Genomic DNA, 24,217 nt, shown 5'->3' with positions numbered 1-24,217 from the left:
CCAGTGGTATGAGGACTACAGGACTAGGAAACAGGCTTCAAAAACCCACACTGTATTGGAGCACGACCTCGCGCAGCTCCCAGCTGCTGCCTGTGGTCTCACTCTGAGAAGTCTAACAAAATGCCTGGATGTACACACTCTCCTGAGCCCTCTGCATCGCTTGTAGGCTCAACAGGTTTCCTAAGCCAGAAAACTACATTTAATCCTTCAGCATCACCCAGGGTTATGAATGAGAGTTCTAAAGGTGAAGCGAAGAAACAATTCAGATATAGCTCTTTCAAAGAACATCAGCTCCCTAGCCGTTAGAAGCATACTTGGTAACACCAAACATGTATTTGAATCTGACTGATACACAAGATAAACATGAACAGAGAAAGCCTCCAGGAAAAATATAAGGCTTTGGCAAAGTCATCAGCTTACAAGCAGGAGGCATCATCTTCTAGTGGTCTTGGGGATTACTCGCATATTTGCTAAGAAAGATAAATTAAGAAATACCTAATGGATGTGAATGCTTCTGGCACCAACACTGCACATGTTACTATACCTTCTTTGAAAAAAAGTACAAGATAATACAATCATTATTTTTTTAAAAAAGGACAGGTGTCAATTATCTCATAAGGCTCAGAGCAGCCTTGACACATGCAAGTCAAACTATCCTTTCTGAGTAATAACCCGTTTGTGTTGCTTGGGTTGATTTTCAGCCCTCTGCTTTCCTTCGTGTTTATTCCAAACTTAGCTCCACCCTGAGAGGCTCAGGTGTAACAAACAGAATAAGCAAGAAAAGGCCGTGTGTGCTCCAAAGGGCCGGCTGGTGGGCTGGGAGGTGGCGAGAGAGAGCTCTGTCGCCTTCCAGCTAGGGCACTGTCTGCTTCCCACAGCGTATGCAGAATGCGCCTAAGGAAGTTCTCTCTGGGGCCAGGGGTGGACACAGGTCATTAATCCATCAGGAACACCTAAGATCTGAAAAACTAAGAAAGGTTATCCCTTTACCATTCAATTTTACCTTGAGGGGTTATGTGCTTTCTTCACATCACTCTAAGTGGGCAGAAAGCATGCCAACTAAATTTTAGGTTAAGTATTTCATGGCAGCCGTCAACTTAGTATGCTCTACACTAACAACAGGGACCACAGATCCACAGCAGGTGCCTTAGGCCAGATTCATATGGGAAATAATACCTGAAGGGCCGATCTATGTACATACACAGAGAGAGAGTACACAAAAAGTGAAAGTGTTATCCCTCATTTATCAAAATGCTACTGACACATCAAAGGGCTGTAAGCTTGGGGCTTTATTTTCTAGAAGGACTGATGAGTCTGCACTAAAACATTATCACACTCTTATCTAAACCGTGCATTTGAGTGGCAATCAGCACAGATCTACGCACAAACTCTATGACTGATGCCTCAGAGATTGTTTATGAATCCCACATCACTATCTTGTGACCTTACCTTCAGTTGTTTGGGAGCCCAAATTGCGTTTATTTAGCTATATCCTTGATAAGAAATGATTAAATAGCTTTTGTCTATTTTCTTAAAAAAAAAATCAGCACTCTGGGAGGCCAACGCAGCAGGACTGCTTGAGGTCAGGAGTTCGAGAGCAGAATGAACAAGAACAAGATCCTGTCTCTACTAAAAATAGAAAAAATAGGCTAGTCGAGGTAGCTCATGCCTGTACTCCCAGCTACTTGGGAGGCTGAGGCAGGAGGATTGCTTGAGCCCAGAAGTTTCAGTCTGCAGTGAGCTATGATGATGTCACTGTACTCTAGCTCTAGCAACAGAGCAAGACTCTATCTCCAAAACAAAAAAACAAACAAAAAATCAAGTTTACCCCAGAGGGCAGGTATTGTTTACAACTGAGGTTATATGACAGACAGAGCCGATTCAAAAGAGAAGGTTTTGAGGACAGGAACAACATTGGATTAAGTGGAGAATGTTCCAAAGAGATCACTCTGAAGAAGACTACAGCCACTTAAATTCAGAGGTTCTAGTAGGTTTTTTTCTAAGCCAGAGTGTAGACGTAGTCATAGAGTCTATTTCCATAAAGACATTATAAATCACACAATCCTTACGTATTCATCTTACCACGTATGTGCCAGGTCTTGTTACACCATAATGGTGACCAGAGTACTAGATAATTTAAAAAATATTCCAAATAATCAAAATTAGATTTTTAACAAATGAATAGCTTCAACTCCTTTTCAAACTTAAAATGTGCTCCTTTGACACTAGGAAAGTTATTCTGGCTTAAATTCCCTTTCTTCAGTTTTCATCTCTGTGATACTTAGCAAGCAAAGAAGTTGCCAGCAAGATGGGAAAGGGAAAGATGGAAGGCTGTTAGAAAAACCCATGAATTGGTAAAATTGTTAAAATGATTATAATTATATAAAATAATAATGCATATTTAAACCTAGTGAAAATATGCTTAGTCTCTTAGACTAAAATTTTGTAAAGTTGTCAGCTCTTGAATTCTATTACTCTAGGTAAATATGTTTAATCCTTTTCCAGGAGTTATAATAGTCTTAATGTTTATAACAGGCAGATAATGCTCATAAGAGCAAATTTACTTAACATGGGTGAACTTTTCTTGGTCTTGTGATTGAAGAGTTCTACAAAACGTCATCTGTCAATGCATTTGAGAAACACTTAGACACGTCTACAAGACACTTCAAAAAGAAATATAAAAACCAGCACCAGGAAATTATTTTAAAAATTGATTACCTATATTAATTGCAGTTTCTTGTTTGTCTCCTGTCAACACCCATATTTTAATTTCTGCCTTCAGCAGAGTCGCTATGGTTTCCGGAACCCCTGCCTGAAGGCGATCTTCTATGGCTGTGGCTCCCAGTAACAGCAAATTCTGGATTGAAAAATACCTTCAATTAAAGATTAGCACACACTTAAGAGCAGCATTAATGACAAACTCCAACAAAAGAAGGTGATCTAACTGTTCTGAGACAGTTGTCTTATTTCCTCTGCATTACACCAGGGTCTAGAGACGACATCTAAAAAGATGGCGTTTCCAAACTACTCACAACGGTAGACACAACCCGCACGCACAGGCCGGCTGGGACTCGTCACTGCTTTCTCGCTACAGGGGCACGGTGCGATAGAAGTCACCTGCCGCAGGGCGTACGGGCAAGTTACCCCAAGAACACTGTTCCCTCTCACTCCAATAATGAGAAACATATTATGTCACATTGACCATAGAAGAACTGATTCTGGACAATAGACTTATCTGGTAGAATAGCAGTAAGCGACCTGTGATGCTAAGAGTGAGAGAAGAAAACCTCAAAGTATCTTAAAATCGAGGAGCTATAAAATGTTGCCCCTTTTAGTCCGCTCTCGCCGAGGATGGGCATGCTGTACAGTTTCTCCCAGCTGCCGATACTCTGCCTGCTGGTCTGGAGGGTTCCAGACACTGCACAGAGGGCCTGTCCCACTTACTGAGTCTCTCCGCACCTCCACCTGGTTACCAGACCGTGGGAAAATCCCACTACCTCTCGAGCATCCACCACTTGCTTGACATCGCACAGGTACATCACCTATTTAGTCACTTTTGTCTGATTCTAAAAGTAATTTTGGATATTTCCGAACAGGGCAAATAAACACTTCAATTAAGTTCTATTCCTACCCAAATTCCATTAAAATGAATGACTACAAAAACTGAATATAAAATTCAAACAAAAACTGAGTATACGCAAAAGAGAACTTAAAAACCAAGAAAGGAATGAAAAAAGCAAACAGGTGATGGCTTCAAAGTAACAAAATTGGAAAACGGATGGCCCAACAGTTGCTGGCATTGAACAGAAAAAATGTAAACCCACCTCCCAGACTTGAGGGAATCCAATAAATAGAAAGCTACCTAATGCCTTGGGATAAACTGAAAAGAACAATAACAATAACAAAAAAAATCAAAGCAGGCAACGTGAGTAGCAATGGCGAGGCTGAAATATTGCTAGAATGAGTGGAGTGAGAAGTCTCAGTGTGCACAGTGTCTGAGCAGCCCCGCAGCCCTCTGACTGCTCGAGTAACCCAGTAGGAGGAGCTCGACCCTTTCAGCCCAAGCTTAGGCAAACCCAGAAAGTCACTGATGCTGTCTTTGACCTGGTGTTTCTTAAGATATTATTAATGCTTAGCTGAGAGTGGCTGGACCTTTCAGATAGCCCATAAATACTAAGTGCTTCTTAAAGCAAAGAAAGAAATGATTCAGAGCTAATGGTTCATCGAGACACTTACAAAAAAAGAGAACACCACTATATAGCAAAAGGATTCCTGCTCACAGTCTCTATTCAGTTGGTGGTTACATCCTTCACTGGGCCCATAAAGACTCAATCACATGCAGTTACCTTTTCAATGATCTCATAACACTCTTCCAGCCGCTGAGTCCTGTCTTTCAAGATGGTGCTGGCCTCCTGATAGACTTTCAGCCACTCCTCGTACTCATTCTCGGAGAGATCCGCGTAAGCCACACAGAGAGTCCGCAGGCCTACAAAACAGCCACCGGTGAGTGGGGTAAGCAGAACGTCACACCTCCTAGGGACCTCGTGTGGCTTCCTTTGATATCAGCACGCTCAAAGAAATTAAAGAAGCCACCTGCTTTGTAGTCACTCTAATTCTACATTCACGCATCTACAAAGGGAAATTTCAAAACAACTCTCCTGTACTCCAATATAAACCACTTCTATAAATTCGAGAGTACATGAAAAGCCGTGAGGGTGAATTCTCCACAGCAGAGCGGCCCAGGAGCTGTGCGTGCCGCACACGTCCGCGTGCAGCAGGCAGGGATCGGCAAGCAGGGAAGGCAGGAGCCTGTTTCCAGACAGTAACGAAAGCCTAATGCGCTATGACATGAAAGATCCAGGCTTTCCAGCAGCTACACCCATGCGTGTGCGTGTGTACTCACACTTGTGTGCGTGTGTAGCCACGGGAACACACTGAAGTGAGAAGGCAGCAGTCAGCACTTGAGCAGGATTCCAGCTATCAGCACATTTGCCAGCAGGAACACCTGCCATTAGTGTTGCTTAAAGCCTTCCAGAAAACTCCCTTCCTGCTCGCTATGGGTTCATGGACTATTATGTTCCTAAGTTACAGATAAGCCAGCGTCGTAGGGATAACAAGAGATGGACAGGAGAATAGCCGTGAGTTCTCTGAACGAGGGGCCCGTAGCTACAAGACGATCCTCCACGTGGTGAGTCAGCCTGCCTTCCCGCTCCACATCACGGGGGACGGGTCAGCAGAGGCACAGATGGGTCACCCCTGCCCCAGGCTCAGGATGGGCAGGTAGGGAGGGGACGGGGCAGGCACTGCAAGTATGTAAAGCAAGCCAACATGCCTGAAAGTACAACTTCAATGGTCAAAAATAACATTTCCAAATTGCACTTACCTTCTGTGGCAAAATATTCCAGATGGCATAATGTTTCCTCCATGTATTTTGAGTCTTTTGAAAGTCTCTCAAAAATCACATTATCCTATAAAATAGGGAAACATTGTGACTGGCAGAGCCGTCAGTAACCGCCCCGTCAGCTCGCTGCGCGTGGCTCTGTTTCACTGGTGTTTAACGCGTGTGAGAATACTCGAGTGGGCAGGCAGGAATACAGCTCTTGGCTGGGCTCAGGCTCGAGCTTCAGAAAACAAACTGGGTTCAGACGTGCCCCACAAAACCAGAATCTTCAAAGTCAAACAAAAACATGTTGGGAAGAACCAGAGGTGCCAGAAGAATCACCAGGACACACCAGTGCCTATATTCATCCAATTTGCCAAACTCATACCCCAGAGTTTAATAACACCTTTGCACAGAATTGGAAAGGGTAAAATCCACATCCTAAATCACCCAAGTACAGCCCTGCTTCCTGCACTGGAGGGCTCCGACCGAGGGAGGGCACCACCAGCCCAGCTCTGCCAAGCGACACAGGTGTGCAAAGCTCACGCCCGTCACTGTTTCCATGACTGACGGGCAGGGCTGGAAGTCTGGATACCACAGATAATCTACAAAATAGGTTATAAATTGCATCGTTTTAGAACACTGTACTTTTTTTTTAAAGAGACCTGGTTTGGTTTGGGGGGCAGGTTTAGAGAAAATTAAATCCTATAAAAATGAAACACCCTTTGCAGCATGTTCAGAGGTGCACTGGTCTGAATTTACAGCCCTCCTCTCCCTACTGCCACGCACGGACCCTTTATACTTGCCGTGGCTCTTAGAACACAGTGGCAAACAAGTTAAGCAAATAAAAAGTTGAAAAAATAGATCATGTGAGAACCAAACCTAGGTGATCATAATTTAAGTTATTGCTACTTTTAAACACAGAACTCTTTTATGGGTCCAGATATAATTCCTTTAGAATTCCCATGCATTTCTTATTTTTCATGAAGCCCTGGTCATACTGCACTCAAATAAGACTACCTTGACTGGTAAAAATAAGTAAGATTTTCGACCAATCATTGATCCTAGGATAGCTTCATTTTCTTGACAGTCTCATAAAATAAGCTTAATAATTCCTTCCCTCAATACATAAGACCACAGTTTAACAAGATACAGTTTTACAGGTAAGAGTCATAAGCAATAACACCTTTTCTTAGAGGCAATACATTTAGATTTGGTTGCTAGCAGGTAGACAGGACCAGAAAGGGCAGTAACAAGGCAGCCACATATGGTACCCTCGAACCTGCCACACAGCTTTCTGAGATGAATAAAAAACAAACCACAGCAACTCAGAAGAATAGCTGCTAGAGAACCAATATATATCAGAGTACTTAGAGAAGATTATCACAGGTCAACACAAATTATTTCATCTTCCCAAAGTCACAACACAATGACGGTAAAACTGTAACCAGAACTCATACTCCAAGGATGCTGCACGGCACATCCAGCTGCTACTGGCTAAAAGCAAGCTTTGCACTGACAGTCTCTGCCCTGCTGCCTTGAGTCACCGTCACCTTCAGTGGCCTTTCGCTCCTAAGTCAACTTGACAGCCTGCCCAAAAGGGCCTTTCAACTTTGGGCAAAGCATCAGGGAACGATGAGGACAGCGGTTAGGAAAAGCAGCAGACTAAGAAGGCAGCCGCCAAGGGTCTCTGCCATGCAAGACACCTCGCGGGTACTTACAGCGCCTTTACAGTAGAGTCGAAGTTGCCCCGAAGGAGTTCGAACGATTACTGACATTCTTTTTCTGTCACTAGGAGAGTAAAAAAAAAAAAAATGTCATCATTGGTCTGTTTATGGGACGCATGTCCTACCAACTAAACACCAATCAAAACAAAAGGTGGTCCGGCACTTTTAAAAATGGCCACACTCCATCTTTCCCTACCATTTCCTCAAAGGAGGACTGAATTGTATATCTCCTACTCTTTTCATTTGCATCTAATGCACATAAACCGATTTCCTTCCCTGCTATGAAAGTTCACTAGCACAGCTATCTGTGGTAGGAGAAACAGGGAGAATGTGAGCACCAGCCATGCACATCTAACTGACGTCTGCCTATGCCCTCTACAAGTATTATTCTCTATTTTACAGCTCAAAATTAACAAGTAACTTTGCCCAGTGGGTACCCAAGTGGGAGATTCAATACAGATCCACTTAACTCAAAAGCTCTTCATTGTGTTGTCTTCTAACTGGAGTAGAAAGAAATTACAAATTCATAGAACATTCCTAATTCAGCACCAAGGAACTTGTTCTCTCTCCTCACCGCAGCATGTACATTTCCTCGCACATCTTTCATCACGGCCCACCTTCACTCAGGAGCCTTCAGTGACTCCTCATTGCCCATAAAGTCTTCCTACCACTCTTCCCACCTGTGCAGCCTCACTTCATCTCCCATACGCCACCACCAGGCTTCAAGCACACAAAAGATGCACCATTCTCCTTTTCTATACATTCTGATCCAGCCTTTTGCCAACAACGTTTCATCCTTCTGAAACACACTCCAACTAGACCACCCATCTCTGTGGCCTTTCGGTTTGGTGATTCCTACTGGACTATAGGCTCCTAAAAATGGGGGTGTTATCTCTGCAGCTCTGGGTAAATTCCCACATGCTAATCCACAGTACTCTGTCTAACCCAGATTTGCGTTCTCTCTCCACTACCCAGCAGTTGGGCACTAACCTGTGTTTCACTTTCTCCATGAGTAAAGCAACTACTTCAAAGGAGTACTGTCAAGATTAAATGGCATCAGGAAAACGACAAGTCAATTAAAAAGAAATAGAACCACAACTGTAACCAAAATGATCTTTCTGCTCTTTTTCTCCCATATGTATTTAATACATGCTCATGTCGCCATCCATATGCACCTGTTTTTATCTAACTCCCTTTTGTCCTCCTCCTTGCCTGCCCACTAACTGCTGGTCCCACAACGCAGTGCACAGTTTCCAACAAGAGATGGGCACAAAGAAGTCGAGAGATGTCCACACATCCCTCTTCTCCATCCACAGAAGCACCATCACCACTCCCGACAGGAGCTAACACGGTCATCAATGTCCCCCCAGCTCTTTCATTGAATACTTAACCCCAGGGGTTCCTGTCTGACCCAAGTTCAAACATGCAATCCTAAAACTAAAGACGAGAGCTGGAAAGTATCTCCTAAATGAGGATAAAAAACTGACTTTTATCAAATAGCTTATAAAGCAGACAGAGTAAACAATGTGTGCATCAGTTAACAAAGGTTATTGATAAAACACCTAATTTTAATCAATAGGAAAAGACGCTTTTGAGATAGCAAAAGCAAGAACCTTGCTCTAGTATTGACAGTTCAACATTAACAAGAGGGAAGAGAACAAAACACTTAGATATAACAAACTATGTATGCTAGAGGGGAATAAAAGAATCCAACCAATGTTCCTAGGTCTTAATTTAAAAAACTGCACCGGGGAAGAATGCTTCCAAATATGCATAGCAGAAATGCCCTGTGTGCACCAAGGCTCTGCTGGGATGAACTGATCTAATCTGCCATCATTTGTCAGTTTCTCGGGTCTCCAGAGGAGCGCTCAGATGGAGCAGGAGGAATGACCTCATAGGACTTGGGAAGCGCCAATGAAAATAATGGCCTCATCACATACTGCAAACTATTCAGACATGTCTGCAGCTGCTGATGCAAGATCACCAGGTTCTGCAAATCCAGAGAAAAAAGAGGACATTTCTTTTGGGGGGGAAAAAAAAGGAAAAGAAAAACAATATAGTTCACTTTTTAAATGAAAGTGACAAATTCCAGAAACAAGAGGATTTGTAGAGATATGTTATATTTACTGTGTTTAATACTTAAGTACTCTATTGAACTATACCATACAACCATGCAAACACCCCGATGAAGTTGTTAAATATATGTATTTTATTTCAAGTGTATGAAAGAGAAACATACCTAGAAAATTCTAGGACATTAAGGATTCCAAATGTCTGTTCCTGTCCCATCTAAAGGAAGAAAAACAGGCTCTTACGTGGGGTACAAAGTGTTAAAATCTCAAAGCAACTGTCTTCCAATCATAAACACATACACACTCTCACTCTCTCTCTCCCCCCACCTCCTGGCCCCTTGCAACATGTGCTGTTTTCTCCCATCTGGTGGGGTCGTAGCTCCCTCTTCTGGTAGAAGCTTCTCATTTTTCTTCAGTTGCGCGGCTGTCCTAGCTGTTGGCTGGTGTAGCCACTTTCAAGAGATGAGGGCAAAGGATGCACAGTCCCTCAGAAGCCATGGGGCCAGCTATGCTTCTGAATTCAGCATTTTACAAATCTTATAAAGCTATACACATATTCAAGATTTTAATATGGTGTATTCAACACCATATATCAGGGGTCCCCAACCTATGGTGAGTTGTATAATTATTTCATATATATTACAATGTAATTAATAATAATAAAGTGCACAATAAATGTAACGTGCTTGAATAACCCTGAAACCATCCCCCTCCTTCCCTGATCCATGGAAAAATTGTCTTCCATGAAAACGGTCCCTGGTGCCAAAAAGGTTGGGAACAGCTGCCATATACCATAATGTGCCCAGCAGGGGCTGGGTTAACACCCTATTATATAACACATCGATTTTCCACAGCAAAATGTCTGAAGATCACATTAAGTGAGATTCATACAGATCATAAATAGATTCATGCAGGCTCTTATTAGGTTTCACTGCCAAATGACTGTTCCCCAGACTTAGGAAAAACTTTTGGAATTCAAAGGCTTCCAGATTCTGGATTTGCAGATAAGGGATTAGGAATCTGCACCTGGTTTTAGGCCAATTAATCAAACGCCATTTTGGGGGGGTTCTTTTAAATTAGAATGTCAATATTCACAATTTTTTCCATATGAAAAATTCCAGTTGGTGCCGTATGCCATTTTCAAACTTTTTAATCTAATCTGCTTGCTGTTTCCTGACACATCACAGTGGAAAGAATGTAGCCTTCAGAGTCCAAGAGATGTGAGTTTGAATCCATCGTTCATTTCTTGTGAATGCTGACAGCACTCATTTCTTAGGGTTGAAAGAAGTAATTAATGAAGTAACATTCAAATTACCAAGTACATGACTGAATAATTGTCATCTTCACACCCACAACTCTCCACTCCATCTCTCTGCATCCTGAAATACAACTAATCAGGGCCAAGCACAGTGGCTCACGCCTATATTCCTAACACTTAGGCAGGCTGATGTGGGAAGATTGCTTGAGGTCAAGGATTCAAGACCAGCCTAGACAACAGTGAAACCCCATCTCTACAAAAAAATTTTAAAAATTAGCTGGGCGTGGCGGCATGCACTTGTAGTCCCAGCTACTCAGGAGGCTGAGGCAGACGGATCACTTGAACCCAGGAGTTTGACGTTGCAGTGAGCTGTCATGATGCCACTACATGTAACCTGGGCGACAGAGTTAGACCCTGTCTCAGAAAAACAACAACAACAAAAAAAAATAGAACTAATGATCCACTTCATCCGGCTTTCATCAGTCTTTATTCACCTCTCTCTGGACCTACCCCATCCCTTTCTCCTCAGCCTGTCCCAACTTTCTGCCAGATGCCTGTTCAGAAAGGCACCCACTGCAACTGCCACCGCTCAGCACCAGGGCTGAGACTCTCAGGAGCCACCCCTCTGTGCCACATTATATCAGCTACTTCCATGAGCAGCCAATGGACTCAGCTGTTATGATCAACAAGGACACTTCGTGTAAATACCTCATCCTCAATGTGAGAATTTCTGGTTCGATGATACTCCAGTATTAATGGTTGAGTACGATTTTAAAAATTATTGTCATTTACAAATCCTAATGAATCGGGTAGTCTTTTCCGACTCCCAGAAATAGGACCTTAAAACTTTAATAAAATAATGAAGGGTGTCAGTGCGGCATCTCATACCACGACAATGCCAATACCCACCCACCCCTAGATTCCCGTATTTATCTGGCACTGGGAGGCGAGCAGAAGCATACGTTCACCCTGTCTCTCCCACTTCTGCTTGGCCAGTTCATGCCCCCCCGCTCCACCCTCCACTTCTGCAGTGCAGAAAAATGCAGCAACACCCATAAATCAAAAATCCTACAGTTAAGGCTAAAAGTCCCCTCAAACTGAAGGGGAAAAAGACTTCATTTTTAAAAGCTTCTGTAAGGGCAATTCTATATTCAATCAGTACTCCATTCCACTCCTGATGATTGCACATTTCCCTAAGCCAAATTCCCTCTGTTGATTAAAATAAAGTAAAAATAAACATAATCTGATCTCCCTACTCTCTAAGAAAAGAAACTGAAGATGCCAAGAAATGGGTACTTTGTAAAAGGCACAATATTTTGTAGCTTTTGTATGTAAGTAAAAGAAAAAACTGACTGTAGTACTACCAAGTCAGGAACAATATCAAGTTATGATACATTTGGAAGTGAACTGGAAATGCATTAAAGAGGTTTAGGGATTTAAGGATGCATGCATAAAGCCCAAAACCGTAATAATCCATGAATCTTCCCCAAATTGAGGGTGGAAGAAGGCGAGAAAAGGCAGTGACTACCCCCAGGCCCTCATCAGCCCAGACAGGAGTGGACCACAGCCCTTCCAGCTTGTCATCACTAAAAACCCCAGTGCCTCACCAGCCTTCACCGTCATTTCCCTGCCGCTCATCCCAAGGTTCCCTATTTAATCTTATTTTGATGTAAGTTTTTTCCTATCACTAAGTTTCTTCCTCTGGACCACAGGGAGGGAAACAGAAAAAAAAATCAGAAAATACATAAACCCCTTGACTTCAGCGGGGAGAAAAACTCATAGATTAGGGAGATGGCGGGTACAATGAACACTATTCAAGTGATGAGCACATTAAGGGCCCTGACTCAGGCATTCCAAAAGCTATCCATGTAACAAAAACATGTGTACCCCCTTAATATTCTGAAATTACAAAAAGACTAGAAAGATCTGAAGCTCTGATTCCTTTCTCTCCCAATTGAAGAGACTGAAGTCCAGCGCAATTCTCTAATTCTCTTGCACTGAGAACTGTGCGAGAGTTCTCAGGCACTGAGGCTACAAAGAGACGTAAAGGCTGCTCTCAAAGACACTGCGCCATGAAGTTATTTTCCCAACTATCGTGGAACAAAGAGTAGCCTTGTGAAGTTCTTTGCTGTGGGGAAGCATCTTTAAGAGGGAAAAATTACTGTGATGCAAAACAATACAAATAAGCTAATATAATCACATAACAACCTCAGTTTTTGAACATGTCTAATTTTTCACAGAAAGAAAACTAGGAATTTAGCTATCAATTATTGACAACAGACATGCTATTTCAAATACAAAATCTTCAAAAAAGTAGGTGAACTGAAAGGGGCACAACAATGTCACTTACCGCTTCTATGATGACTGAGTACGGTGTCCTGGCTGTGAAGACAAAGCCCAGCTTTTTAGCGCCTTTCACCAAAGCAGCTTCGTCTGTCAATAAGGAGTCGATGAGACATTGACAAATACATTGTAATGATTAGAATTCTAGTTAGTATCATTTTTCAAATTAACAAAACCCACTGTGATTAAAGAGGCCTGGCGTTATCTGCGCAGTAGTAAGGGCTTAGGGCATAGAAGCACTTCCTCTCCCTACCACCAGGGTAGCACTTCTGTTAGATGGGAGGACGGGACCCAGAGCTAATTCACCAGGACAAGAGTGATTTGCTTCCCTGCTATTCTTGGTCGGGATGAAGTTCTGTCTAATTAATCTAAGTCACATTCCCACAACTTTTTGATTGAACATGTTCTCCGAGCAAGGCAATGTTTTAGTTGCACTAACATGGGATTCCCTGCGCCCGCGCTCACCTTCCCCAAGCGGCAGAAAATCCAAGGGGTGTGGGAGATGGGCGAAGATGCCAACCCTGTTCTCTAGCCCAGTAACTTCTGGGACATGCAAGATGGCCCAGTCCTCCCTCCACATTTAAAGTGGTGGGACAGTCAGGAGAGCCCAGCCCCGGCTCTGCAGGGCTTTGACACCTGTAGCCACAGCCCGGCCCCCTGTGCGGCCAGAGGCGGAACACGCGCAGCAGGTGCACCGCCGTGTCGTGAACTCCCACGGCTCCCAGGAAGGGGCGGCGGCGCCTCCGGCCAGAGCGCTCACCTGGGGAGGAGGCCTGGTAGATGATGTTGTCTCCATCCTTCTCGGGGACCACCGTGTGGCACACGGCCAGGAGGGTGAGGAACTCCTGGATGCAAGGGGCTGTGGGCTGCAAACGTGAGGCGGGGTTAGTGGTCCGCCACACCACCGCCAACGCGAACCAGAGCCACGCGCGAGACGTCCCTGTTTATGCCCGCGACGGTGGTTACTCCCGGCAGGGCAGGGTCCAAGTCCTGAGCCGGGACCCCAGGTCTCCGTGCCACCCGGGCCCCTTCAGTTCCCACACGAGGCCTGCCCTCTCCCAGCGACCCCCGCCCGCTGCAGCCGGGTCTCCTGTGCACCCATCCCCACGAAGCCCAGCTACGCGCTCTGCACACGGCACTGCGCACTGCAGTCGGGAGAGCGCAGGGGAGCTGTCCAGGCGCTTCCAGCACATTCTGGGCGCTTCCAGCACGTTCCGGGAGACCCAGCGCGCTGCGGTCCGCACTGGTGGATGATGCTTCCATCTACTGGGAATCACCAAAACACGTGTACCCAGTCTTTCCACCCTGCTGTCCTGGCGTTTGTTCTACACCTTGTCTATCCTTTAACTTTATAATCTCTTAACACCTGGAAGACAGTGCATCCCACGCCCACTATTATTAAACAACAACAAAAGCCAGAATTGCCCTGGGTATGTATTTAATCAGTTTCTCCTATACTCTCTGAAAAAAAAAAAATCCTATAATTTTCATTGGGATTAGACCACATTTATAACAGTGGAAAAATGACACTTTAATACTGTCTTCCCATTTAAGAATACAATGTCTTCCTATTTATTAAAAGGTTCTAAATCTTCTAAATATAGGACCTGGCATATATCTTATTATTTTTTTATTTGCTCAAAAAATATTTGAGTGACTTCTGTACATGAAGCACTGTGTGAGGAATTTTATCTACTGCTTTATTATATTCTGAATGGAATCTTATATTTTACAGTAGTTCATTGTTGGGATATAAGCAAAAACATTGAATTTTGTAAATTAATTTAATATCCATTTGTAACTGAGCTCTAACTAGCTCTCTGAGTTGCAGTTGACACCTCGGGATAGCATCCACAAATGATAGGTTTTCCCTTTTCCTCCCAATACATACACTTGTTCAGTTCCCACCTGTCTGCATGAGCTTGCACATCAGGAATGATGTTCAGAGACAGGGAGGATAACAGGCTTCTTTGTCCTGGGGTTATTTTAATGCCAATGTCTTTAATGTGTATGTTTTAAATAGGCAACTGGCTATAAATTTGAGATGGACTTATATTTTCACATTAAGGAAGCAGCTATGTGCTTGCTATTTTTCATGGAATTTTCTTTTCTTTTGTTTAGTCCTAAGTGGATGATGACTTCCACAAAAATGTTTTTAGTTTTTTTCTCTGACCTATTAATGTGACTTAAGAAGAATTTTATGGAAGCAAATCACAACTGTTCACATGGCTACTTCTTATCAGGCTACGTGAAAAGAAAATGCACATTAAATTATAGTTTGGTAAAGTTAAATAAGTAAGCTTAGAGAATTTACAAATTCCCCAAAGCCTACACTGCAAAAATGGTAAGAAAGTTTACCTAAAAGTACTTTAATTTGAGAATTGAGCTTCAATTCAAAATTTCCTTCCCCTGCATCTGAGAACTACCCACTCGTGGATATAACCCTGTCCCACAATGAGACAACAATAAAGGGTCTTTGACTTTACAGCACATAAATAAACCTAATAGTAAAATATTTTCTGAAAGCTATAAAGAAGTATTACACACACATTCAAATTGAGTTTCTATCTGGAGAGTTAGGCCATACAAAATCCATACAGATAAAAACAAAATTCATAAGACAGAATTAATCTACCTTTGATTCTCTTAGGGGAAACAGACAAAATTAATCTGAAGCCTATGGGTGCGTGTATGTGTGTATATGTATATATACACACACACATGCATCTTCTTAGAAGTTACAGCTTTTTATTGGGATAAAATATAGATGTAATATTTATCATTTTAACAAATTTTAAGTGTACAATTCAGTGACATTAAATACATTCACAATGCTGTGTACCCCTCACCACTATCTATACCCCAGACTTTTTCATTTTCCCCAACAGAAACTCTCTACCCATTGAACAATAACTCCCCATTCTTTCTTCCCTCTCCCCCCTAGTAACCTCTATTCTGTTTTCTGTCTCTATGAACTTGCCTATTCTAGGTACCTCATATAAACGGAATCCTACAATATTTTTCCTTCAGTTAACAGATTTTAATATGTACAAAATGCTACATATTGTATCTAGAAATAAATATTTTCTATTTGTTATTGATGAACTTAAAAAAATAGCAGCAAATTCTGTCTAAAATTGTTTTGCACACCAAATAGCAGATACCAAGTATCTAAGTAATACACACCCACACACACAAATGATTTATTCTTGAAGACTCAAGCTCAAGAGTACTAGGCATAATGATTCAAAAGAAAGCTATCTTCTTCCTTGATGAATCTTTGGAAATTTCTCCCACAAACAGTCACTGGTTAGCAATGTGTCAAGGGATCACATGCACTGTCCTCCAAAATTTTCCACAGGTTGATTCTTTAAAAGCCAAATTCCATCTTGGCTATCAGCCCACACAAAGCTTAGAGCAGTCCTAAAGGACCCAGAATATCAGGGATGATGACCCAGGAAAAAAAGAAAATTCTGTAGCAGATGGAAGTATTCCCTTGGGAGCAAAGTAAGGGTTTTCTTGGGTCAAATGCTTTAATTATAGTCAGTGGACCTAAGACATAAATTTAAATGGGCATGTGGGGCATCTGCAGCCTAAACCCTCACAGGCCGCTTCCTTCCTTCTCCCCAACCATACTTTAGCAAAAGGAACAATCTAGTGATCTAATGGGCCCTCTAGTTAAACTGCTTAAAAACACCCATTAGGTACATTTAATCCAAACCCACATCTTCCCAAAGAAAAATACTGGAGCCGATGGTCTTCATTATTTACAGTGGAGCTAAATGTTAAATGTTGAAGTAGCCAAGATGAAGAATACTCAAAGGCTTTGAGGATCCAAGAAAGCTTAAAAAATGTTACACATAGACAAGAAAGCTTTCTCTATAAAAGATGGGAAGTAAATTCCCAAGTCAATGGCCTCATTATGCTTTTACTGAAAGTGTGAGCATGCAGATCATTAAAATACCCTTAAAAGTCCCTGTGTTTTGATGCTCATGATAATGTCCCCATGTCAAGGCTTCCTCTTCACAGGGGCTACACCTGCTCCTACTCTCACTGGCCTTCCCACTGAAATGCAAGGAAATTTGGCTCACGAGGGTAGACAGTGAGGAGGAAAGGAAGGAAGAAGAAAGACCACCAAATTCTCTAAACAGTGGGAATTCTTCCCAAAATGCTTGCCATTCACCATGGCCATGGAGGAGGCGTCGGGAGGAGGAGATGGGTAAGGGGAGACAGCAGGAGGGACACCAGCTGTGCTCACATCTCCACTCAAATATCAACAGAGACAGGCTCAAGAAGAGCTTGGAGTGGATGGTCAAAACCCCGTAGAGACCCAGCACACACCAGTGTGCGGCCAGCTTTGGAGCCAACACCTATGAAAGCCATAAATTAACTGAGCTCAGTATTGAAAGATTTCAAACATTGGGATCCCAGCAGCATGTGGTGGGTCCACAGAGGATCTCCTCTCCAAAGCAGGATTTGCCCCATGCCAGTGGGTTTCTACGGCAGCCCATGTTTAAGTCAGTGCAAATACCATTCTGTGTGGGTGGCCACCCTGCCCACACACCAGCAGTTATAGTAGCCATGACACCCATCAAAGAGAACACAAAATAAAATCACTTTCTCAGGGAGTCACATCTTACCTATCCTGCAAAAGTATACAATGGCTCTTAATAATTTTACATCTATTTCCCCGAAGAACAGGAATCCCTTGAGTGTTTTTCATTCATCTCTTCCCCTAGCACCTAAAGTATTTTACAAATTAGGCCCTTAAACTGTTTGCTAAATGAATGGATAAATAAATGATTCTCTTATTCAAATGCAGACCCAACAGTTTGCTGCTCTTCCTAACCCAACACTGGAATTCCATGGTATTCTGTCCACCGAGCTCATCTCATTCCCTCTGCTACGTGGTCACTGTGGATCTATGCCAGGAAAGCAAACTCATGAAACCAGACCAGGAGCAGTGCCCTAAGCTGCTTCTACGACACCCGGCCACCTTCCCCTTTCCCATTCACCATCCCAACTTGAACAGACACGTTCAGTCTCCCACCTTTGTGACTACCCACAACCTGAATACTATTTGAAAACACTTGTTTCCTCTTTCGGAAAACGAGTCCTCACAGTGCACTTGTTTCTTTGACATCCTTCATTAAAACCACCCTCCTGCAGAGAAGATGCTGTGGAGTTGCCACTCTTCTGCTTGGAGAAGCTCTACCCTAGGAGCTGGCTCTACCTCCAAGATCAAAATCCAAGAAAGAACCCCCTTGGCATCTCTGTGACAGAGCGTGGACTTCAGCAGCATGCTCTGAGTGGTCCCGGACCACTTCACCGGCCTCACGCAGGTTCTGAGTGGGAATCGCTGCATCACAGCTCAGGGTGTGGGGGCCCAACACGCTCACATTTCAGAACTGCTACCGGGAAGGTTTCGGCACTAACAAATGGCTAATGGTTTTAGCAAAACAAATGGTTTTCTATATTAAAGAAAAAAAGGATTTCCTCACTGAAAATTTAGAAAAAGTTTTAAACATATACATCTCTTAACCAAGTTTTAGAAAGATAAAGTTTTAATTTTTGCTCATGTTTACCTAACTTTAAATCTAGAATTATTTTTTGGAAAAAAATAATCATATTGGATCTAATTTATACTGACTAAACTGGCTGTGAAATGCTTTAATCACTTAATAATTTTTTAAGTTGGCATTTTTCAGAGTAGCCTTGAAAATAACAGTGAATTATGTGATCCTTCAGTTAAGCCTGGCTTGCTATAATAGTTGAAGTAGTGTGACGCTGTAGTTAAGAATCCAATAGACTTAGTTTCTAAGTCCTAATTCTTCATTTATCTACCGGATAACTCTTGGCCAATTTGATCTTTCTATGCAACTTCCTTTTCACCTCCCAGGGGTGACTCAAATGTTAAAAGAAATACATGTCAACTGTCCAGCACACAGTAAAATGCAACAAATGCTACCTGTTACCATATTTTACTTTTCTTTCCTAAAGCCTTCCTAAAGCACCCCTGTCAAAGGATATACAATTACTTTTCAAAACACATGACCTGTAACATTCACAACTGTGAAGAAACAGTGCTGTAGAAATCTTACAAAGCAACAGAAATTGGAACTGTTACAGAATTCTGTGGTAACTCGTCTTGATCTCGGTGTGCTACTTTATAATGTCACCACATATTTAAATTCAGCTTTATACTAATTTACGCACAGTGGTCACCACAAAACATTTGTTTAAGATCACTTCTCTGAAGTACTAATGCCATGAAATGGAGTCTCTTCCCAGGCTCCAAACTTGCAACTTTCAAGACACCATGCATACATATCAAGAAAAGTGCGCCATAAGCTGTTCATCCAATGTCTTAGAAGTAAATGTAGCACTTACATGGCGATCCTCAATGTTCTTCAGCAGCCTGGGATCATCGAAGTCACATGAGACGCTGGAGGGAGGAGATATGCAACTGTAACAGAGAACACGAAATATCTGTTCAATTCAAAAGTTCCCATTAAGATAATCCAGCTGGTAAGAATTTGCCTTCAAGAAGAATCACACCAAAAATCCTATAGATTTACATTAAACTTTCAAAGATTGGGAAAACTGTGTCTTATTTCAAACCTCAAAACAGTAAATCCTTCACCTTACTATAAATACAATGTTTTGTAAGTTATTATAAATAACATCGTTACAAGGAGAAGAAACAGAAGCCCAGGATGGATACCATGACTCTGTCATTTCAGTTCATCCCTGTATAACACCTGCCATGGAAAACGTCTCAGAGCGTCTGCTCAAAGCAGGTAAACAAGATGAATTACTGTGGGAGAAAGAAGGCAGCAAATAGAGAGATGAAGGCAAATAATTACAAGGAGGGAAACTTGGTATGATGGCTGTGGGCCATCGCATTGAAGAAAATAGGAAGGATCAACTGTGTATTCATTTATCTCTGTTCCCTCCTGAAGCCTTTCTTCAAGACAAAGACGATGAAAGAAGAGACAACAGCAGAGTTTATGTCAGTCTTAACTCCTAGTAGGTATCAGAGTGTGGTACACAGAGAAAACAGCAAAGGGGGGCACCTACGATACCAGCTGATGCCCCCAGCAGAACCCGGTGCAGGCTGCGGAGACGGCAGCACAAGGCTCCCGTGAGGCACAGGGAAGGTAGAAGGCGGGACAGGTTCCAAGTCCACGTGAGCTCCCTCATCCCACGCAGCCAGACAACTGAACCTTCCACAGCCAGAAAGAAATGGAAGGTTTAGCTTTCAGAGAGATCAAGCCAGAGTAACCCTGAACCCAGGGACACTGGGCACACAGGCACACGTGTGGGTAGGCGAGGGCATCTCCCCAAACAGGAGTTTTAAGTGAAATTCTATATATGCTAACAGGTACAATCACCAACCCTCTGTCTCCACCTAGCTTTCATAACAGTTGCAGCCAAATTTGTAGCCCTTGGCAGGAAACTGGAGAGTTCTTCTCATGAGAAGAAAGCTGATGGTCTCACAAGAAAGACCCACAGACACTGACATTCAGGGGTCCCCTAACACAATAGTGGGTTCTAGCTGATCGTCCCACAGGGAAGCCAATCAGTCACCAGCCACACTGTCCCCTATACACAGCCCTAGCAATCAGTTTTGTGGGTGTATAAACCTTAACCTGTGTGCAGATAACATCACTAGTTACAAGGGAAATGGAAATCAAAACCACAGTGAGGTACCACTTCACACCCATTAGGACAGCCATTATACAACAAATAAACAAAAAATATTTATAGAAACTAACAAGTGTTGGCAAGGATGTGGAGAAAATGAAACCCTTGTGCGTTACTGGCAGGAATGTAAAATGGTGGAGCTCCTCTAGAAATCACGATGGTGGTTCCTCAGCAAGTTCAGGAGAAAACTACCACATGACCCAGTAATTCCACTCTTAGGTATATGCCCCCAAGAATTGAAAGCAGAGACTCCAACAGACACTTGTGTATCAATGTTCACAGCAGCATTCTTCACAGTAGCCAAAGGCAGAAGAAACACAAATGCTTATCAACAGATGAACGGATAAACAAAATGCAGTATAGACATGGAATGGAATATTATTCAGCCTTAAAAAGGAAGGAAATTCTGTGGCTCACCCCTGTAATCCTCACACTCTGGGAGGCTGAGGCGGGAGGATCACTTGAGGTCAGTGGTTTGAGACCAGCCTGAGCAAGAGTGAGACTATGTCTCTACCAAAAATAGAAAAAAATTAGCGGGGTGTGGTAGCGTGTGCCTGCAGTCCTGGCTACTCAGAAGGCTGAGGTAGGAGGATCGCTTGAGCCCAGGAGTTTGAGGTTACAGTGAGCTACAATGATACCACTGCTCTCTAGCCCGGGCAAACAGAGCAAGACTTTGTCTCAAAAAAAAAAAAAAAAGGAAAGAAATTCTGATACATTCTACAACATGGAGGAACCTTGAAGACATTATGCTAAGGGAAATAGGGCAAACATGAAAAGACACACTGTATTGACTCCACTTACAGCAGGTAGTTAGAATAGGCAGTCATGGAGACAGAAAGAAGAATGGTGGTTACCTGGGGCTGGAGGCAGGGGAAGTGATGAATTATTGTTTAATAGGCAAGAGTTTCAGATGAAAAAGTTCTAGAAATGAATAGCAGTGATGGCTGCAAAACATTATGAATATACTTAATGCAACCAAATCATACATTTTAAATAGTTAAAATGGTAAATTTTATGTTACTTATATTTTACACAATATAAAATAATAAAAGTATATGAGCGCAGAGCTAATGATCACCAGGCCTGTGGAGAACGCCTATAAAATAAAATTAAGAAACCAAAACCCCAGCGGACAGTAGGGAGGGGTGGGAGAGGAGGGCAGAAGAAACATGCAGTGAGTGGTCAGGGCAGGGCTTTCGAAACCGAAAGTGTGATCATGTGAAAACTCCATTACAAAGGACAGAAAATCAAGGTGGAAAAAAAAAAAAAAAACAGGAATTTTGTTTTAAGTATGGAAAATGGGGGAGGAAGATAACAAAACTGGTGGCTCAGTCAAGAGGCTCCATATCTGACTGACAGAGATCCAGAGGGAAGTTGGACGGGAGGAAAATTACTACAGGAATAATACAAGGACATTCCCAAGAATGAATAAGAACAAGATTTACAAACAGAAGTGGCCCACTGGTGGTCCATTAAATGACCAAAATAATGAAAAATAAAATTAAAAAAGAACACAAACAAATCTACTCCAAGATTGATGGTTGAAATGGTAAATGCCAAGGATATGTAGAAAATCTAAATGCTTCCAAGGTGGGGGAGCAGGAGCGGGAGGGGCCTGGGTGCGACAGGTCACTCATGGAGGGGCTAAACCCTCACCTTCCATGGCAGAAAGGCTAACAGTGTCTCATTTCTTTATTTAAAAATTAATACAAACATTATTTTGAAATATAAAAATAAATTTTTTTAAAAGTAAAAATGTTGAAGTTGGCTGCCTCTAGGGAGTGGGGAGTGAATGGGAAGTAGGAGTTTTTAGTGAAATTCTATGTGTGCTGAAAGGTACAATCACCAATCCTCTGCCTCCACTCAGACAGGAGCCTCGCCTTTGCTAAAAGTCTTCCCATCTCCCTTGACTTTTAAAACCACCTTTGTCTTTAAATTTTATTTTGGTTCTTCAAAATAACACATTTGCCACTTTCCTTTACATATAAAAATATGCAGGTGAGAAATGCTAATATAAAATCATCCCAAAACCTTTTCCACTGAAGCGTCAAGAGTGCTAGAATCGACTTACCAGAAGTCATCCGAGGACGGCTCTCTCGTCAGTTCTGGGAAATGACTGTCAGAGACAGGGAAAACAGAGTGGTCACAAAACAGTTATCAAAAGACAGACATTCTGATCAAAACATGAATAAAATATTTATAATTATTAGATTAGACACACAAAATTACAGATTCACTGGGATTTTTCACTAAGTTAATAGTTGCAGAAATAAACTATATTTTAAATGTCCAAAGTTTCACTTGGGATCCATTTAGTTTTAAACACATTCGATAGTAACTGCAGATGTAAATCCATTATAAAAATCCTTTCAAACCATCAGAAAGATATTTACCTAAGAAGCTAAAAATAAACTTATTTTTTTGAAAGAAAATAGGTAATACTTTCAGGAAGTGATAAACACTCTTACCCATAGGTTACTCCAGCAATGCTGCACTTCTTGAAGTTCATGATATTGCATGTAAGAGTTCCAGTCTTGTCAGAAAAGAGATATTTTACCTAAATCAAAGAATAGAATAAGATGCATAGACCAATAAATGAAGTCTTTCTTTCTATATTTTTCAAAACCTACATTAAACAGGTAGATTTCCTTAAAGCAAGCAAATTAGTAACAAAAAATATACTTCATTGCTTAGACCACTTACCGACCTTTTCCCATAACTAATTCTCTAGTCAAATTGTACAGAAATGTGCAAAGGAAGCTTTAGTAATAGCCCTGGCACCATCTTAGATACTAAGTGGAAGCATTAAGTCCTGCCACAAGGCGTCCCATTCTTCAAGGTATTGCCATGGTCTCCTAATTTTATAGATTTAATACGCAAAGTTATCAGTGCACGAAGGGGATAGGTAACATCATTCTACGTATAACATTCCGGGAAATTATGCCATGGATTGGTGCAGGAGAGTAATAACAGAATTGCCTCTAGAAATTCCAGTTTCTCACTGGTTTTCTAAAGAGGGGTCTAGACTTGCTGGATACCAGATGTCGTCCGGGAATCCCAGAGAACTGGTCTAGGGAAGCAGTGCTTTCCTGTTCTACAGACGGGGATTAATAACATGAATTGCTTACTTGTACTTCTTCCTAATGCTACAATATAAACAAATACACTGAGAATTATTTTTAAAGCAATCAAAGGGCCTTTGAGTTGTTATAGCTTTTAAAGAAATCAAATATTATATCCAAATATGAAATTAGCATTCTAGGGGTAAATAATGCTTTAACTACAAATAATGCCTTTATGTAAATTTTATATGCAGTAAGTCTAGGGATACAAAAAATTCAGTAGACTCTGCTTTCTAATAAGCAGTGGTTCCTGCCTTGTAAAAAAATATATATATTAAAATATTGGGGGAGGGCCAAGATGGTCGACTAGAGACATCACTTGTCGGACGGTCCAGCTGGACGGTGGGATATTGGACTGAGGAGAGCAGGGAGCAGGTGCAGCTCAGGTGTGGGTCACAGGGAGAGACAACAGAGATGACAGGGAACCCCACAGAGAAAAACAGCGAAGCTGAGAAAGATGAGAACAGAGAGGAAAAGACAGTGGGGCAGATCAAACCCAGAGAGGCTTGGAGCCCAGCAAAAAGGTGAGGCGGTTTCTCCTCCCCCACCTATGTGCCTTGGTGAACAGCAGGACACAAAGTACACTGAAGGGTTTCCCACCCCTCCAC

General features: G+C 42.2%; 1 protein-coding gene across 2 annotated transcripts in view; it reads right to left on the bottom strand.

The window, feature by feature from the left end:
• Positions 1 to 24,217, bottom strand: part of ATP8A2 (ATPase phospholipid transporting 8A2) — a 494,649-nt gene that overhangs the window by 336,182 nt on the left and 134,250 nt on the right. For both annotated transcript variants that reach the window (XM_069467429.1, XM_069467431.1), the window contains exons 14-23: positions 22,956 to 23,044; positions 22,559 to 22,603; positions 19,171 to 19,246; positions 13,541 to 13,646; positions 12,788 to 12,870; positions 9,347 to 9,396; positions 7,102 to 7,171; positions 5,384 to 5,468; positions 4,347 to 4,486; positions 2,719 to 2,857 (exon numbers count right to left, since the gene is read on the bottom strand). In XM_069467429.1, the coding sequence (XP_069323530.1) occupies positions 2,719 to 2,857; positions 4,347 to 4,486; positions 5,384 to 5,468; positions 7,102 to 7,171; positions 9,347 to 9,396; positions 12,788 to 12,870; positions 13,541 to 13,646; positions 19,171 to 19,246; positions 22,559 to 22,603; positions 22,956 to 23,044 (883 nt within the window). The remainder of the gene's footprint in view (positions 1 to 2,718; positions 2,858 to 4,346; positions 4,487 to 5,383; positions 5,469 to 7,101; positions 7,172 to 9,346; positions 9,397 to 12,787; positions 12,871 to 13,540; positions 13,647 to 19,170; positions 19,247 to 22,558; positions 22,604 to 22,955; positions 23,045 to 24,217) is intronic.

Source organism: Eulemur rufifrons, chromosome 4 (genome assembly GCF_041146395.1).
Source record: "Eulemur rufifrons isolate Redbay chromosome 4, OSU_ERuf_1, whole genome shotgun sequence".
NCBI lineage: Eukaryota > Metazoa > Chordata > Mammalia > Primates > Lemuridae > Eulemur > Eulemur rufifrons.
The sequence above is the reverse complement of the archived record's forward strand: the minus strand, read 5'-3'. Positions and strand labels throughout refer to the sequence as shown.